Source organism: Seriola lalandi, unplaced genomic scaffold (genome assembly GCF_002814215.2).
Source record: "Seriola lalandi dorsalis isolate HSWRI2012SDOR001 ecotype SW California unplaced genomic scaffold, Sedor1 jcf7180002054953, whole genome shotgun sequence".
NCBI classification, from domain to species: domain Eukaryota; kingdom Metazoa; phylum Chordata; class Actinopteri; order Carangiformes; family Carangidae; genus Seriola; species Seriola lalandi.
The window spans coordinates 244,694-262,518 of record NW_019525504.1 but is presented as its reverse complement, the minus strand read 5'-3'; the positions used below and the strand labels follow the sequence as shown (position 1 = coordinate 262,518).

Sequence of the window (17,825 nt, the reverse complement as noted above, 5' to 3'; positions counted from 1 at the left end):
GGAAGATAGCAAACCGTCAGAGAGCTGCTCGTGCTGGTTGTTGTGCCCCCACATAAATAGGGCTCTTGATGCTCTGCTGAGTATCTGGGGCAGTGAGAACATGTATGTGGGACTGAGCCACATAAACCCATGTGTGTGTTCACGGTTCTGAAGGAATATGTCTGTGAAGTGTCTGTCGGATTCTCAGTTATCCAGGTCATGGTTCTCCAAAAGAAGTTGAATCGGGTGCAACTGGACTTTGCTGAAATATAGAGTACCGCCCAGATGATTTCTTCTAACTCAAAGTTTCCTTACTAACTGTCCTTGGAGCTTTCAATCAGATCTTCATCAGCAGATGTCATGTGTGTCTGTTTCATGCTCAGTGTTCTTTCTGTTTCATCAACAGACAGCATCAGGGGCTATATCTCCCCACCTATACAACCGTCACATGACTGAAGACCACATGTGATGAGAAACGAGCCATCTCCATGACAACTGCACAGACTCCATCCATTAAAGGCTGTTGACACTCCAGAAAAAGTTAGTGAAGGCTTTTTCTTGTTTTCTTGTTGTTGTTTTGTTCACTCTCTACAGCAGTAACATGTGACACATTCATGTTCATGTACGTTTCATTCATTCAGCGCATGTTTCAAGTTGTAGTTGGCTCATTAAAGTTTTTAAACACTTTATTCTCTTTACAGACACCAGTGTTCTGGCACATAGAAACTGATGCTTTCTACACATGGTAATAAGCAGAGGAGCTGAGGACCTGGCTGGCAGCGTGGGTGGGGCTTATACCTCTGCATCTATAATGAATGGATTTTACATAACCTGCTGAAGGGAAGAGCAAACTAAACAGACCCCAACCACCACCAGGGGCCCCACACAAGCACATTACAAGGTCATTTTCAGTATCTATTTAATTAGATATCCATTGAATTTATCTTTGCATTTGCACCTTGTTCATTCAACAACCAGGAGCAATAATGAACCAAGTGACATACTTGCCTTGAAGTTGTAGACTAAATACAGGCAAATGAATATATGTCCTCTTTCCTGTTGGTCTGTGTCAGTTCATCAGCTGAAAACAATAAAAAAAAAAAAAACCAATAAGCTGCCTAAACAAAGTATTGTTCTCAATGACGTTGGCATCGTTCAATTACTCAGACAGGTCGCTTTGTCAAAATCTAGTTGTAAAATCATCATCATTTCAGTTTTGTACTTTGATGTTGCATATTTCTAAATTCATTTCTAATTCTCATTCTTTCTAATTATGACAAGGTTGACCTGGTGCTATGAAGTGTCTCCAAAGGTGGAAAGAAACACCAGTGTTAACTCTTGTCTCTATCACTTCTTTGCTACTGCTGAAGTTAGCATGCTAACCAGCTAGCTCCTGTCCGGTCGGACTGTCTCGTCACTTTCTGATACCGAGTCGCTGTAGCCTCCAGTCTGTCATGAAGTAACTGCCAACGTTAGCTATGCAGCAATAGCAACATTTTCAAACAGCTCCTCTATGCTTACAGGACCTTTATTGTCATGATCACAATTCAGTTGCGGTCGTGGAAAGAAAAAGAACACAAATGAAATGAACTGTGGCCTTCTGTGTGAAAGTCCAAAATTTTGTCAAACCATCCTTCCACCCCAACCTCCTCCTAATACAGACTTATCACCCTATATGTCACCTAACTTCCTCCTTTGCTTAACAAAAAAAAACATAAACTTTTCTTGAGCTGCTGTCACAGAGCCATGGGGTTGTTTCCCATGGCTCCATCCCAACATATACCCGCTTCCAAGGACTGAGTCCGGCCCATATGATTTTCTGTGTATGCACCAGAACTGGTCCAGATGTGGAAGCAGCATCTGACAATCATGCTGTATATGGGCCAGATCTGGGCGTGTACTGGGCGTGTACTGGGCCAGAAGAAAACAAGCATCCAGCACCAAGTACGGCCAGATTTATTTAGCGGTCTGGTACAGGAGAGCAGATTTCACATTTGACCTTTTGGCTTTGTTAGTTAGTTGTAGTAAACGAGAGCTGCAACTAATTGTTTTTCCAACCACAATCCAAAGATAATCAGTTTACAACAATGTAAAACAGAGAAACTCTTCACACTGTTGGTGGAATCAGAGAAAAACCTACTCACCCTCTCTATATAACCATTGTATTTATGAGTCATTTACTGGAAAGAGAGAGGTTGATGTGAAAATACTCTGATTTTGTTGTAGACTGGTATTGTGTATTATGTGAATTACCACTTCTTCCCCTCCTCCCTGCTTTTTACTGGTGTTGTCAGTGAGTTTGTGTTTGTGTGTGCGAGTGAGAGAGAGAGAGAGAGAGAGAGAGAGCGAGAGGTGGGCGGGCACTGGATCAGCTCCATCCCACCTCGGAAATACCAACCAGGTGCTGCGGCTCCTTCTTCCCCTGCTCTACACTCATCTCTCCGGGCTTTTTGCCACAGACCTCCGTTGCTGCCGCTGCTTCGGGAAGAAAACCCGCAGTAAACACCAGCGATGTCCCGCCAGTAACTGAAACCCTCCCGTTCTCACCCCGAGTGTCCGGCTTGCATGGCCCCCGGTCGGCCGCCCGGACAATAGACAGCCCGCCTGCCCGCTGCAGCAGCAGCAGCAGCAGCAGCAGCTTCCCCTGCAGCCGGGGAGGCTCTCCAGTGCTCCAGCCCAGGATCCTGCAGCGCGCTCCGCGGCTCCAGATGGCCGGACACGAGTGGGAGGACTGGTTCGAGCGGGAGGAATTTATCGGACAGATCAGCGACATCAGAGTGCAGAACCTGCAAGGTAGGAGCATCCCGACGAGTTGTGGTCTTGTTGCTGTAGTTAAGTAACACAGTGGGCTGTGGGGGGCTCGCCGTGGCCTGGCCACGCATGCACAACTTCACTGCAAAGTGTTTGCGCGCTGCGACGGACTTTCACTGTCGTTCTCGGCTTTTGGGAACTTTTGATGGTGTTTTGTTGCCTCTCAGCATCCAGAGCTGCACACGGAGGCTCACAGGAGTTTACCACAGAGCTCCCATACCACAGTGTGAGGTCCGGGGTAATTCATGAAGTGCACGTTGTGTATAAAGAACCAAGACCACAAGAGGGTCTTTGGTCTCTGGAGGGAACTCTCTGCTAAGGTGCTGTTTTAAAACAGGAGCTCAAAGGTAATGCACTGCTACAAGCTGACAAACTGAGAGTCTGTGCACAAAACATGCTTTTTAGAGCTATAATGATTAGTCAATCAATTGATCAGTGGACTGAGAAAATGACTGATTCATTATGAAAGTGTAAGACACTGTCTGATCCCACCCTCTAGGAACTGCTGCTGCTTTGTTTTTCATGATACTGAACGTGTTGGAGGGTTAGGGTCCTCTGTTTCTCCTCTTTGATTCTGGGCTGATCCATGAATTCATAAAGCTCCTCTGTGCTTCACATATCAATATGAGTCACAGGCGTCATTCATATTATAGTGTGATTCCAATAGTGTTTTCACTGGCAAAATCAAAGTATCATTGTCATTATGACTTTGGTCAGCGTGACTCAAAAACAAAGGTTGTTGTTGTTGATGTCGTGTTTATATCAAAACAATTACTATCTGCTGATTAATCATCGTCAGATATTTTTTTTAACTAGGCTGGTCTTTAGTTCATTTAACCTTCACAGGAACTGAAGCTAGATGTAAAGGAGTACTTTAGCCATTTTATATTGCTCTTCTATAAAGTTGGGGAGCTAACAAGAAACAACCAACATGCAAAAACACTGACTCTGACACTTCACATAATGCCACCAACACTGACTCTTATTAAGTGTAGACGCACTGATTGATCCGGCTGATGACCGGGTTTCAGCGTGATCGGCAATGATCGGTGACTGGCTATCAGTCTTAGATCTGAACTCTGAACATTATTGGCTCAGATATCACTATCGGCTTTAAAATATCCACATCTACCATCTAATTAGCTCCAGCTCTTGTAATTTGATTCTATCCGAAAGGCAACCCATCTTTAAAGTACACTGTACCTCTCTCTCTGCACCACTGTTTAGTCTTGTTTGTTGTCTTCAGTTTATTGTATATTTCTTGTGATGTCTACTCCTGTTTCAAACAGTAATCGTAGTTCCCTAAACAATCCTCTACAGAGGTGCTGATCTTGTTTCTTGCTGTAACGAATGGATGAAAACAGGAAGCGTGAGGGAACTAGGTTGCTGGTGATGATCGGTGTTATACGTCCGGGTGTAGTTCCCGCTCCTGCGGGTGTAGAAGTTGTTCTCTCTGCTTCTCCTCCACTGGATCTAATCCTGTGTGACTTTGGGAGAAGGTTGAATCTGTTGAGTTTGATGGACTAACACCAAAACTGTGTTCAGTGTTGATGTTGTTGATGAGATCAGTGACATGGTTTCCGATATCAAACTCCTCTGTAACCTCTGGACATGATTCCTCTTGTTCACACCGATCAAAGCCAAGAATAGCAACATGAACCAAGAAAAGCAAGTTGCCTCATTTGTGCAGGGAGGGTCGTTTTTGATGTTGCCAAACACAAATCTGTGATAACATACTCTGAACTTGGAAAGGTGTAAGAGCTTATTTGCGAACACATGGAGTTTTTCAGAAACGCTTCCTCAGCTGTTATCACATGATCAGAGTTCTCGACTTAGATCACAATCTTTTAAAGAATTTTCCATCCATCCGTCCACCGGAGCCGGTGACAGCAGGTTTAACGAGCTAGTCCAGACGTTCCTCTTCCCAGCAACGTTGTCCAGTTCCTCCAGATGTTCCCAGGCCATATGACATATGTAGTCCAGCAGGTTCTGGGTCTACCCTCGTGCCTCCTACCAGTTTGAGGTTCCCCCGTAGAACAACCTCCAATGGACGGCGCCCGGGAAGCATCCTGACCGGATGCTCCAACCACCTAAACCTGCTCCTCCTGACGCAGAGGAGCAGCGACTCTGAGCTCCACCCTCCTAAGCACAGCAGTATAGTTAAAAGTCAGTATTTTGATACGCATTGCAGAGCATGCAGGCCCGCAGTTACAACAATTTTAAGATATAACGCAGTTTTAATGTCCCAGTGTAACGTGGCCTTTAATTGGGCTGGTGTTATTGCATATTGACAGAACTCTGCTCTGCTTTTTGAACTGCAGTGAACCTGTGAATCATGTGGGAATATCTAATACACTGTAAGAATTGCCAGTTGCCAAACAGGGCTTTACAAAGATTAGAGGAGCGGACCAACAACAATTGCTCTTTAAAGTGGAAGTAATTGATTTAATGAGTGTGGTGAGAAAGAAGGCTTTGTTCAGCTCTAACCTACTTCATCTCAGAGACCGTAACAGGCAGGAATAGACATATCCTGATGCATTCAAACCATCATGCGTATTATGTGTTGGCGGAGAACACTAGAAGAATAGTATAATAGCGTGCTGAGAGGATGTACGAAATACAAGGCCTGCCTGCCAGAGATCATGATGATACTCTCACCCATCCTCTGAAACCAAGTCAGTTTTAGTGTAAGAAAAATATTAGTTTGTACTTTTCAAGCTGAAGATTGCAAAGTCAGGAGTGCTTGTTTTTTGCGCCTTGAGCAACTTTAAACTGACTGTGTGAAAACATTGGCACTGATTTATTTATTTATTTTTTTTCATGAAGCTGAGTAGTTTTTAGAGCTGCGTTATTCAAAGATCACACACATTACGAGCGACATCGTGAGCAACTGTTGCCGTGGAAAAGCACAACTGTGAGTCGCAAGACAACCTTGACTTGAGAAAAGACAAATGTATTGTAATGAACTACAAATAACAACAAGTTTTGTCTCAGTGTTTCTGAAATGAAAGCATGGAACAAATGAGCAAAGATTAAAAAAAGGAATATTTTAGTTAAACGAAATTAAATCTAAATTTCTAAATCGTCCATTTGACAAACTGGCTGATTCTTCTACAATGGAAAATCGAATGTTGCTCGGAAGGTTTGTCGCCCTTCGCCTTCCGTCCAGTTCATCTCAAACCAGATCCATGAGGTTCAGATCTGGAGACTGAGCCGCTCTTCATCATGTGAAGCCTCCGCCTGGTTCTGGTCTGCTAATGTTGAGGCTCATTATGTTGCTGTAGGATGAAGCTCGGACCAACCAGTCCGTCTTCCTCTGTTACTGGTTCCTCTTTCTCTCTCCACCCTGACAGCAGTATACAGGTCTACTTCCTGCAGTACGGTGTTGTCCTGGTGATGCATCGGAGGGTCTAGTGACACAGTTTGTACAGACAGAGGGTTTGTCATCATCAACCTGGAGGAAGTGTTTTTAATCAGCTTTCAAGGCTTCAGTTAATTTCACTGCTGCAGAGAAACTGCAAGTTGTCAAACCGTTACTTGATGCCTGAACATTTTATAATGCTGAAGTTTACATTATTCTTCATTTTTATTTTATCTTGGGCAGTTTACTGCGTACCTTTGTACCTTTTACGCTTGTTCAGTGGACTTGAACTGTTCAAATTTCAATAAAAACTTGGGTGTTGTAAAAGTCGTAGAAAATTCGGTTATCTCTTTTTCTCTTCACCCAGGATCTGACTGGGTCGATCTGAGAAGGTTTTGAGAGGAAAATAAGAATCACTTCAATTTAAAGGATAATTCTGGTTCATTACAACTCACGTGCGTGTCACGCAGGGAGTGTTTTCCTGGCCTTACTTATATTCACAATTGCTTATTTGTCAGACATTTTTATTGATACTATAAGTGAGGGACCTCACTAAAGTGTAAGTGCAGAAGTAGACCTTGGTGTAAGGACTACATGTGTTTAATAAGTGAAGGAGATGAGGTAAAGAAGTGCAGGTAAAGTTGACAGTAAGAGCTCGTTAGACATGTGAGGGTGTTAGAGGTGTTAGAGGAGGTGCTCTCTGAAGAGACGAGTCTTCAGCAGATTCCTGAAGACAGAGAGCGATGCTCTGCTCTGATAGACTTTAGTAGCTTGTTCCACCATCAGGGAACCACAGACCAGAACAGACTGGACCGAGACTGTCTTGTGTGCCGGACCACATTGCTTGGAGGAACACAGTGGCTGAAAAGGAGGTTCAGGTAGATGGAGCAGACCCAGAAGTCACTGAGAAGGCAGCATTAGTGACTTGAATTTGATTCGGGTGGCCATGGGTAGCCAGTGTAGGCCAGTGAGTAGCAGAGTGACATGCTCTTTTGGGCTGAACAAAGACCAGACAGGCTGCTGCATTCATTTATGAAATTGTAGAGTTTGGGAATTGTGTGTCACTTTGCAGCCAGACGTCTTGCAAGTATCACATGTTTGTACGGGATGCGTTGGATTGGAAAAAGTCAGTGTGTCATGCACCTAAGAAGAATGTGCTAATCATCCTCCATCAGCCCCAGAACCTGTGCTGTCTCTGCTGGAGTTACGTGCACTAATGAGCAGGTTGCAGGTTCTCAGCACATGTCAGCTGCATCAGGGTTTTCAGCTCTGCACTAAACCGAGCTTCTTCTGTGAACTTGGACTTTTTCCAGCCGCTCGAAAAGATTCAGAAGTTCAGAGTGTTTTGTCCGTACTCTCTGCGACGCTCACAGATGAGTCCGAGCTGTCTGATGAGTGGCTGTGATTCTCTGCATGAAAGCTGGAAGAGCTTTGAAACAACGGGCCGGAGGCTGTTACATAACACACGATGAGACGAGGAAGGAGGGAGAGCAGTTCCCTCTGCAGCACGGAGCTGGAGTCCCTGAACATTCCCACATCCCACACAGCTCTCTCTCTCTCCCTCTCTCTCTCACCCTCACCCCCACACACACACACACACACACACACACTCATACCCACACATACACACAACCACATGCTGCCACCCACCTCTTTGTGCTGCAGGTTTCTCTCTAAGTGCAGTTAAGATAACTGGTATGAGATCAAGCCCAACACTGGTACAGCTTGTTTAAATAGCTGTTATATCATGGTAGAATACTGGATTCTGATTGGATGGATGAAATGTATAATTTTCAGACAACAGCTCAGATGACATCATCCCAATTATGTCGGTTTGCGCTTGTAGACTTCAAATGTCAAACTGAAAGACAGTTTGAAAGATGTGGATAATACCAGGCAGAGATCGTCTTAAGAAAGATGCTATCGTGTTGCATTATGGGAAATGTAGGGTCCCCCAGCCTCATGGAAGTGCAAAACAATTGCCGCGTGCCACTTTAAATTCAACGTTTATTTTGAAAACATGAAATGTGCGAGGACGTGGAAGCCGAGGGAGAAAAGATGGAAAACGAATCTTCATAAAAGTAAACTGGAACTGACCAAAACGGAGCAGGATAGAAAAATGAAGTGCAGGACGTGATTCTGTTTTGGCCGTTGCTAAGCTGCAGCTTCTGGGACTTGTTCGAGCAGTTTGTGTTTTTGACGAAGACGGCTCCAACACAAAGTTTCTATTTAAAGACTGTTCTGCCTCAGATGTGGGGCAAAGCTCCTCTAATCTGTGGAAAGTAGTCAGGTGTTCATTTCTGACAACAGTATGGCTCAGACCGGACTGTCCTGCACTTGACCTCTTCCCTCAAATGCCTCTGGTGAACATGGTGTGCGTAATGTAAAATGCATATTCAGGCGTTTTCCTGGTCACAGTATCTACCTGCTGCCTCCCTCTGTGATGTGTCTTGTGGGAAACAGATAATCCTCAACCAGCTGTTGAAGGCGGAGGCTTGAGTTTTTGTCCTGGTTACACACTATATGTATGTAAAAGCACTGTTCATTCATATTCTGGGGAAGCATGTTTTAAGTGTAAACTGTCAACCTATACAATAATGGTTGTTAAAACAATGGTTTCTTAAGGTGGCCCCTTCAATTTTTTCCCATCAATCCACACCCAATAAGCCATAATTAGTGTTTAATTCAGTACTTTGTAGAAGCTCCTTTGGCAGCAGTTGCAGTTTCAAGTCTCTACAAGCTCTGAACACCTGGATTTGGGCAGTTTATGCAGTTCTTCCTGGCAGATCCTCTCAGGCTCCGTCAGATCAGATGGTAAGTGTCTTTAAACTGATGTTCTGTGGAGTTTCAGTCTGGACTTTGGCTGGGATAGCAAGGACAGTCAGAGATTTGTCACAAAGCTCCTCCAGCATTGTCTGTCGTACTGAAAGGTGAATCGTGGCTACAGTCTCTTGTCTGCTGGACTCTGGATGAGGTTTTCTTCAAGGACCTCTCTGTATTTGACTCTAGTCGTCCTTCATTCAGTCCCTCAGAGACCTGATTGATGGAGAGCTGCTGAGATACTCGTCCTTCCAGCAGGTTCTCCATCTCTGCCTTATGTCTTTGACACAATTTTACCATGAAGGTCTACAGAGAGTTCACTGGACTTCATGGCTTGGCTTTGTACTGACATGCAGTGTGAACTGTGTTTTATACAAGATTAAATAATAAACTATGTCCATTCAGTTCAGTTTGCCACAGGTGGACTCCAGCCAAGGTCTAGACACATGTCAAGGATAATTAAAGCAGAGGATGAACCTGACCGTAGCAGAGAGAGAGAGAGATTATGAGACATTTGAGTTTTCACTTTGTCATTATGGATTATTGAGTCTAGACTGATGGGGAAATGACAGTTTTATCTATTCATAATTAAATATTACACAATAAAGTGTTTAGAAAATTTGTGACGCCACTGTATTACTGTCGTAGACTGGCGACCTGTCCAGGGTGTACCCCACCCTCGCCCAATGTCAGCTGGGAGTGGGTGGTGCAGTGGTTAGCACCACTGCCGCACAGCAAGAAGGTTCTTGGTTCAAACTTTCTGGCCGACGGCTGCGATGATGTGTGGAGTTTGCATGTTCTCCTCATGTCTGCGTGGGTTTCCTGCAGGTACTATGGCCTCCTCCCACAGACCAAAGAAATTGAAATAAACCAGAATTATATTTTTAAATTGGACTGGTTCTGATTTTCCTCTCTAAAACCTTCTCAGTTCAACCCAATCTGATCCTGGGTTTGTAGAGAAAAAAAGCTAACCGAATTTACTACAACTTTTACAACACCCAAGTTTTTATATAAATTTGAACAGTTCAACTTGAGTGAACAACCGTAAAAGGTACAAAGGTACGCAGTAAACTGCCTAAGATAAAATAAAAATGAAGAATAATGTAAATTTCAGCATTATGAAATGTTCAGGCATCAAGTAACGGTTTAACAACTTACAGCAGTGAATTGGTGACTTTAAATTGCCCGTAGATGTGATTGATTGTCTCTACATGTCAGCCCCTGTCAAGGATGTACCCCGCCCCCACCCAATGTCAGCTGGTTTATGCAGAGAACAAACACTAAAAATGTCTTTGTAGTAATTTAGAAACAGTGTCTCTATCTATATATAGTTTGTTTTTGTTGACGTCAGGTAAACCTCAGTATGAGTCTGGCTCCGAGGGACACTACAAACAAAAGAATTGTGGAAACACTGGTTTCCCTTCATTCCTGAATCACAGGTTGAGGGGTTGACTACAGCAGCTCTCATGTCAGGATGTGCATTTTTGTATGCGGCACACAAACAAATGCAGTAAAATGAGTCTGTGGTTTCAGCCTCCATGTTCAAACAGTTTGTCTTGTCGTCTCAGTGATCTTGGTTTTCAGCAGAAGTTTAAAACCCTGCTCTGTGCTTATTGATATTGGCATATTTGCATTGCTGCTCTCCACATGGTGTTTGAGACACAAATATAACTCATACTTAACATACCCATCATACCTCCGTAGCCTAAAGTCACCTGCAAACATGAGTTCCAGTGTGTGTGTGTGTGTGTGTGTGTGTGTGTGTGTGTGTGTGTGTGTGTGTGTGTGTGTCTGGGTGTGCGCGTGAGAATGTGGCTGCCTGAAGGTGTGTCCAGTCACCTCCTGTCACTGTGTACGTGTCCAGTCCTGCACAGTGGTGGAGTTTCTGTGTCAATGCTGAGAGGCAGAAACGTGTGTGAAGTACACCCCCCCCCCCCCCAATAAACCAGCGAGGCAGGGAGAGTTCACACAAGCCAAACAAAGAGGCTTCACCCGCTGTGCTCTGTTGACTCGCCTCTGTCTGTAAACAGTCCCCCTCCGTCCAGGAGCAGGGGGGGGGGGGGGGACAAAGGTCCTCTCTCTTTCGTGCATCCCCTCATTCTTTCTGAATCCTTTCTTCCATATTGTTGGTTGTTCCTGCGGCAGAGCTTTTATAAACTGTTTCAGATGTCTGTTTGTTTCACAGCAAAATCAGCTTCCCTGTTCACAGCGCCTCAGGCTGATCTTTACTGAGCAGCAGCAGCATCTGTAATGAGGCAGCGGCATTACAGTCGACTGGAAGACCTGCATTATGCTGCAAATTAAATAGCAGTTCTCATGCTCCCAGATTCAGCTATGTCAGATACAGCGCTGTGGGCGCACGCTGCACCTCTGGTCCCAGGCCTGTGTTCACAGAACATCCTAATTATAAAAGAAACTCCCACCTGGCCCACTCACACTCCTACGTTTTGTAATTCACAGAGCGTTCCACAGCTCAGACTAGATTACCAGAGAAGTTAGAGGATCTATGTCACTCAGACCCGCTCACAATCAGTAATATGCTGCAGGTAATGTGCGTCGTTGCATCAGGGTTTTGGAAGAATACAACAATAATTGACTTGTAATAGTATCGCCAACTGCAATAAATGCATGAATGAAGATGATCTCATGGCAATTTCCTGGCGAAACTGTCAAAGGATGAAGGATTTAGTCATTTAAGAGAAATCACAGAAAGTAGTTCCCTTGAAATCTCTGCAGCTGAACAAATGTCATGATAAACAAAAAGACAATAAATAAAAGAAGGTTTCCTGTTGGTGCAACAGACCTGGACTCAACACCGGCAGAATGTCATTTTAATGATGCCTGATGAAAATGAAAGTGATAAACAGACTAAAACTATATATATATATATATATTAGCATGAAAGTGAAACAAAAACACACTGTTTAGTATTTGTAGTTGATGGCGTATTAGGTGAAAAAGCCCTGTGGAGTGACCCATGCACAAAGCCGTTGTTGAACCTGAATGTAGAAACTCTTTCTGTTAATAAACCTGTCAGAGTCAGAGGCTCCAGTCCATGAGGTAATTTGTCCTGGAGTGATGTAGCTGCAGGTTCTGTAGTCGGTGCTTTAGGCTACATCCATACTACGTTTAGTTTTAAAACTCATCTCTTCTGCTGTGTTTACTCCAGCCATCCTCATGACTCTGGAGTCCCTAAAATAGACTTTCAGAAACTCTGCTGGACCTGTTTTTAGTTTGAAAACTCAGGGGTTGTGTTGTATCTGGACTGACAGAAACTGAGACCTTTGGAAACGATGACGCAGACGCAGAGATTGGGTCTCACAGGTCTTCACTACCAGTGGTGAAAACAACATGGATAGTGAATTACAAATGTTACTGACCTTGTTGTTTTTGCTAGCAGCTGTTGATCAGTTAAGTTCTACATTTTAATGTCTTTGCTGTTCCATGTTCATAGTATTTTCTGCAACTAACCAACTGCAGAGTAGACAATCTCCTTCCTGTCTACACCAGCTTGCGTATGCCCAGTGCAAATGGTCACGTGACATGTGTTTTCAGGCGTGGTAGTGTGTATATAATATATATATATATATATATATATATATATATTCTAGCATTTTAGATTAGCGGCCCAGGAAACTCACAGACCAGTTGCATACGCTGTAAATCACTGCGTCGCGAGTCAGTGAGCGAGATACACACAAGGGGGAGAGACGAGACGAGAGACAGTAGTCCTAGCTGGAGAAATAAGACACCTCTCCAAAGCCCCATTATGTAGTCATTACAGTCTCTATTGTCATTGAAATGAGAAAGAAAACACTTAATTATTACAGAACTTATTATTAACAATCCCTTCAGTTGATCTGCAATATGTTGCTGCACACATTAAAGGAGCTGGACTCTTCTCTGGCCCTGTCCTGTAGACAGTCCAGATTCCAGTACCTCCACCTCTTCGCCAATGATGGAAATGCTGTTTAACATAGTCCTGGTCCTAATGAAGTACAAAACTGTCTCCTTGGCGACCCACCAGGTCTCTGGCATAATTATTCTGATGATATAATGGTCAAATTGGCCGGTTATGACGACCTATTTAGAATTATGATTAGGTAACAAACCCATTACATCATCACTTAGAAACACACTGCCACCCCCACCTCTTTAAAAAAAAAGTGCACTGTCATTTCTTCCTCCACTGTGTAAATCAGATGGTTTCATGCAAAGCAGAGTTTTCTTTCACGTTCACACTTTGCATGTCATCTTCATTTGCGTAGATAAAGCAGCCGCAGCTTCTCTCTGGGTTTGCTTTTTGTGCGACACGAGTCTGTGAGAAGTTCGGCTCCAGCTGCCTCAGCAGAGGACTGTCTCCACAGGCTGAGGTGAAAACAAGAGGAGCTCATTGACTTGTTTTGATAACAGCAGTTTGTAATTCATAAAGCATCTCTGACGATGTATTTCTCACCGTCTGTTTCATGTAATAACTAAAAACTACAGTGTAATCCTCATTCAGCCACAGACATGGTTTTAATTTCGGCTTTAATTTGAACTTTTTGGTTAAAGTAGGCACAAGTGTACACAGACTATGATAATGGATGAGGAGTCTGCAACAGCTGTTTTATTAGTAGCCATGCTAACGGCGGTCGGTCTGTCAGTTCGCCACTTTGGCCCACACTGAAATATCTCAATAACTCACTGGATGGATTGCTCTCAACATTCATTTTCCCCAGATGATGAATCCTAATCATGTTGGTCATCCTCTGACTTTTCCTCTAGCGCCATCATCAGGTCAAAATTAAATATTTTGCTTTAGGACAAAATTCCTGCAAAACTAATGACATTATTCTGTACTTTATGTGGGGAATCCTAATTAACAGATGTTAGCATGCTAATGCACTAAACCAAGACTGAGCAAACATTAATAACAAACGTACCTGATCTACAGTCTATTCAAGTGTGTGTAAGTGGGTTTTCAAAGACCAGGTGAAATGAATGGAGATCAACAGACGTGGGGAACTAAAAACACACACAACAAGCTGCAGAGCTGTTGTAATCTCAGAAAACATTCAGACTCTGGATTAAAGTTCCTCTCCAGACATATTTCTGTAAAAATCCTCTGCTATGATTGATATTTTGTTTAACATGGTTTTCACACAAAAAATGGAAGCTCATCTCCTTTTACTTTCTGATTGAGAAATCTGGATCAGGCCTTGAGCCCCGCCCACCACCTGCTGGCTCCAGGTGGACAGGTGACAGAGCAGAGAGCATCAAGATGGTGAGAGGAGGAAACATCAGAGAGACTCAGTCAGACCCAGACTCAGATGAGGAGTCTGAGACCAGAACCAGAGACTAGCAGACAGATCAGAACGGTTAGCACAGTTAGCATCTTTTATTTGTTTATGTTGTTTGTTAGCTTGTAACTGGCAGTGGCTGACACAGTGTTAGCGGTTGTGCTAATGCTAACTCTATCTCTCTGTACTGACAAGGTTTCAGGTGTATTTAGTCCCTACCCCCCCTCCCCACAAGTTGACAGGATTGGTTCCTCAGGTTTGTGACGTATGAAACCCTGAATCCTTTTTTATGAGACTGTCATTGTATCACTGCAGTTCAAGGTGGAAACACTCAGTCATGGTGTTGACTGATTATTTCACTCATCATATGTCTTGTATTGTATAAAAAACATTATATAAAAACATCATATGGATTTTAACAAGGTTAAACTGGATTTTCATTGGAGGGAGGGGGTCTTTAATATTTTCTAACAGCGAGTGATGAACTGAAAGTGAAGTATGAGATACTTTTCTCAGTGTAGGTGTGTTGAAGTGTGGGCTGATGGGCCACATGATGAACAAGCAGATGATGAGTAAGCACCTGGTTTCTGTAGAGGAGGTGATGAGAGATCAGTGATGTCACCCACCTGGAGCAGACTGTCCAAGAAACATGATCTCACAGCAGATCTTCAGCTCAGCTAGAGACACTGAGACATGGTCTGTCTCTGTGCTGCAGTGACTGGGTGGTTGGATGACACACCCATGAGAGCATTGTGTTGATAAAATGTACAGTAAGGACACAGAGGCCATTTCAGCCTCCTGCAGGTGGACTGCTCCGATGATGCAGCGCAGGGAGCACATCTGTCACATTGCATAACTTTGGAAAACGACTGGAAGCTCTTACCTGCTTTTGCTTTTCATCTGGGTTCCACAGCGGCTGGGTTTCATTTATGTCCTAACTGAATGCAGAGTACGACAAAGTAGGACACTGTATATCAAACATACACACTTAAATTATGTTTAAACATGAGGGAGAGCTGAGCAGAGCTGGAGAAGCTCCAAATCAAATACTACCAACAGCTGTAGCCTGAAGTACTAAGCAGGTTATCAACTGGATCAGCTGACTCGGGGTTTTCTTATCTGAGATGTTAATTATAAGCAACATCGTCAGAACCGTGAATGAAGTACTTCATATGATATGAGAAGAAACTCTGAGCTGATACCTGACATCCAAAAGTGATATTCAGCAAGGTTAATTTCCAATTATTAAAGTCAGGCTAAAGATATAAAAAGTAAATAAATAGAGGAATTATTATTACGTTTTTTACTGAATGAGTATTTCTGCACTTTTTTTGCTGCTTTTAGGATGATGACTCAGTTTTTCCACTGATCTGATTGGTCAGTAGTTTGGTTGTTGACAGGGTTTGATCTGATCCTCTAAAGTTAGGAGTTCAGGGTCAGTTACCATGGTGATTTACCATGGTAAGAAGTGACTCACTGTCGTTGGATTGAAAACCCAGAGTTTAACTCATCCGCAAAGATGTTCAGTATAGTTACAACATATATGTATGTATACAGTGTGTGTGTGTGTGTGTGTCTCTGTGTGTGTGTATTAATAACATACGTATGATATGTATTAAAGTTTAACTGGGAGAATGTGACTCCTGAAATTAACCCAACATCACAATCAATCTTTAGTCGAGCACAAATCTGATTACAGATAAATTTAATTTCCTTCTGTCATTGAGTTACTCACAGGCGCCATTCGTCATTTCAAACAGTGAAAGTGATAGATAAGAAAGTGAAGCCACTATTTTACTGTTTTGTTCACTGATCTCTGCTAATAAGAAAGAGAGAGAGAGAGAGAGAGAGAGGGGAAAGTTCAAAGTTGCAGTAGGTTTGTTGGGGTTGAAGCATTTGTCACATTCAGTGGCTGTTTTTTTTCAGTCTGAACACATATGTAAGTTTTTCTGTTGTTGGATTCAGTGGATTCAGACATACATTCCTCTGACGTAGTGCAGCTTTAACTCACTGCCTTTACCAAACAGTTCCCTGTTAACCAGCTGCATCAGAGAGAAGTCTAAGAAGTGCTTCTCTTGTAAAAAACCAATTCCATTTCCTCCTCTAAAAATACCTCATCTCTTTTTAAAAGGTCACTGGTTATATTGTGAGATAAACCTCCACGGCTGTGTGATGTAATCCTGCGGGTCGGCTCAGTCTTTGTCTCCAGTCTGTGTTTGGTCTGGAAGGCAGGAAGGTTTTTATGAGGTGCGCCGCCGGACCGGAGAAATGGTCCAGAACTAACGTGCGCACTGAGGCAGAGCTGCTTTCAAAGGGTTAACAGCAGCAGCGATGACGGAGAGCCGCGCGCCTCACTGCAGTGTTTCTAAGAGACGAGCTCTCGGGTTGACCTGTGGCCCGCGGGGGGCGTTCACTGAGCAGGTATAAGAGCTACAGAAAAACACACACCCACCAGGGATTGCTTTTCAATTTACCAGTGATTCAGCCCCCTGATGTTTTCCCTCGCAGTCAAAACAGTCGAAAACTGGTGAAAACCCTTTTTATTTTTTTTTTAGCCAAATCCATCCTCCTTTGGGACCTCATGGCTTTGGTTTTTGGTTGAGCTTATTAGTTAAATTGTACCCAGGAGCCTCTGGGAAGCTGCTGGTTTGTTTGATCTGCTGGAATGTGGAAGATGTTTGGTACAAGGGTTCTCAGCTGAGTGATCTGACGTTTAAAACGCATCCTAACTTTGTGTTGTCTGTTAGGTGTGCTGCGTCTGCAGGTAGAAGGAGCTCCAGGGAAATTCATCAGGCTTATGTCACACTTCACACAAGTTTATTTTATTTGCTTTCAACTATAGATTAGTAGAAACTCATAGAGAGTTTTCTATGTTATTACCAGGGGAAATGTAACCTGTGATGATTTGATTGTCTGTATTTTTCTGTTTTGCTGAAGATGATGAAACTGTTTTTGGACACACTGGACACAAATGACATCTAATCCTTGAACCTCTGAGTGGGTGTTTCCCACAGCATCTGGTGAGTCACAGCTGAGAGCTGGTGTTGCTAGGAGATGTGCTGTCGTGGTGCACTGACTAGAGAATATCTGACTGTACATTATACGACCACGTCTTTTTTCTCTTTTGTTAAAATAAACCTGGGCCATACTCGGGCCACATGCGTGTGTTCTTCTGACCCAGTATACACCCTGTTCCATGGCCTGTATACAGCATGTTTGTCAGATGCTACTTCCACATCTGAACCAATTCTGGCACACACACATAAAAATCTTCCAGCTGCCAGCCGACACTGGAGGATAACAGCTGGAATCTGCCCAGGTGCGGGCCAGACTCGGGCCGAGGACCCAGGCTTATCTTAGGCCAGAAGTTTCATCTTTCCCTTTACAACACTTAACATTTGGGATGCAGGTTTAGATTGTGTTCCAGTCAGAAAGTGGAAGTTAGTTAGCCTAGCTTGCCAATGTTAACACTGATTACTAGACATTACTAGACATTTGTTTTACCTCATGTTATATCAACACCTGCTGACTCACTAACAGCTCCTTTACACCCTGGGCTTGGTTTGTTTTGT

At 43.4% G+C, this 17,825-nt stretch overlaps 1 protein-coding gene across 4 annotated transcripts in view; it reads left to right on the top strand.

Moving 5' to 3' along the window:
- The first annotated feature begins 410 nt into the window (after window positions 1–410).
- clmna (calmin a) overlaps window positions 411–17,825 on the top strand; it is a 49,730-nt gene continuing 32,315 nt past the window's right edge. For 2 of the 4 annotated variants that reach the window (XM_023394710.2, XM_023394709.2), the window contains exon 1: window positions 2,390–2,772. In XM_023394710.2, the coding sequence (XP_023250478.1) occupies window positions 2,688–2,772 (85 nt within the window). In that variant the 5' untranslated portion in view covers window positions 2,390–2,687. Of the gene's footprint in view, window positions 520–680; window positions 881–2,388; window positions 2,773–17,825 lie in introns of those variants that run through there. The other 2 variants (XM_087170556.1, XM_023394708.2) reach the window with 2 other exon arrangements.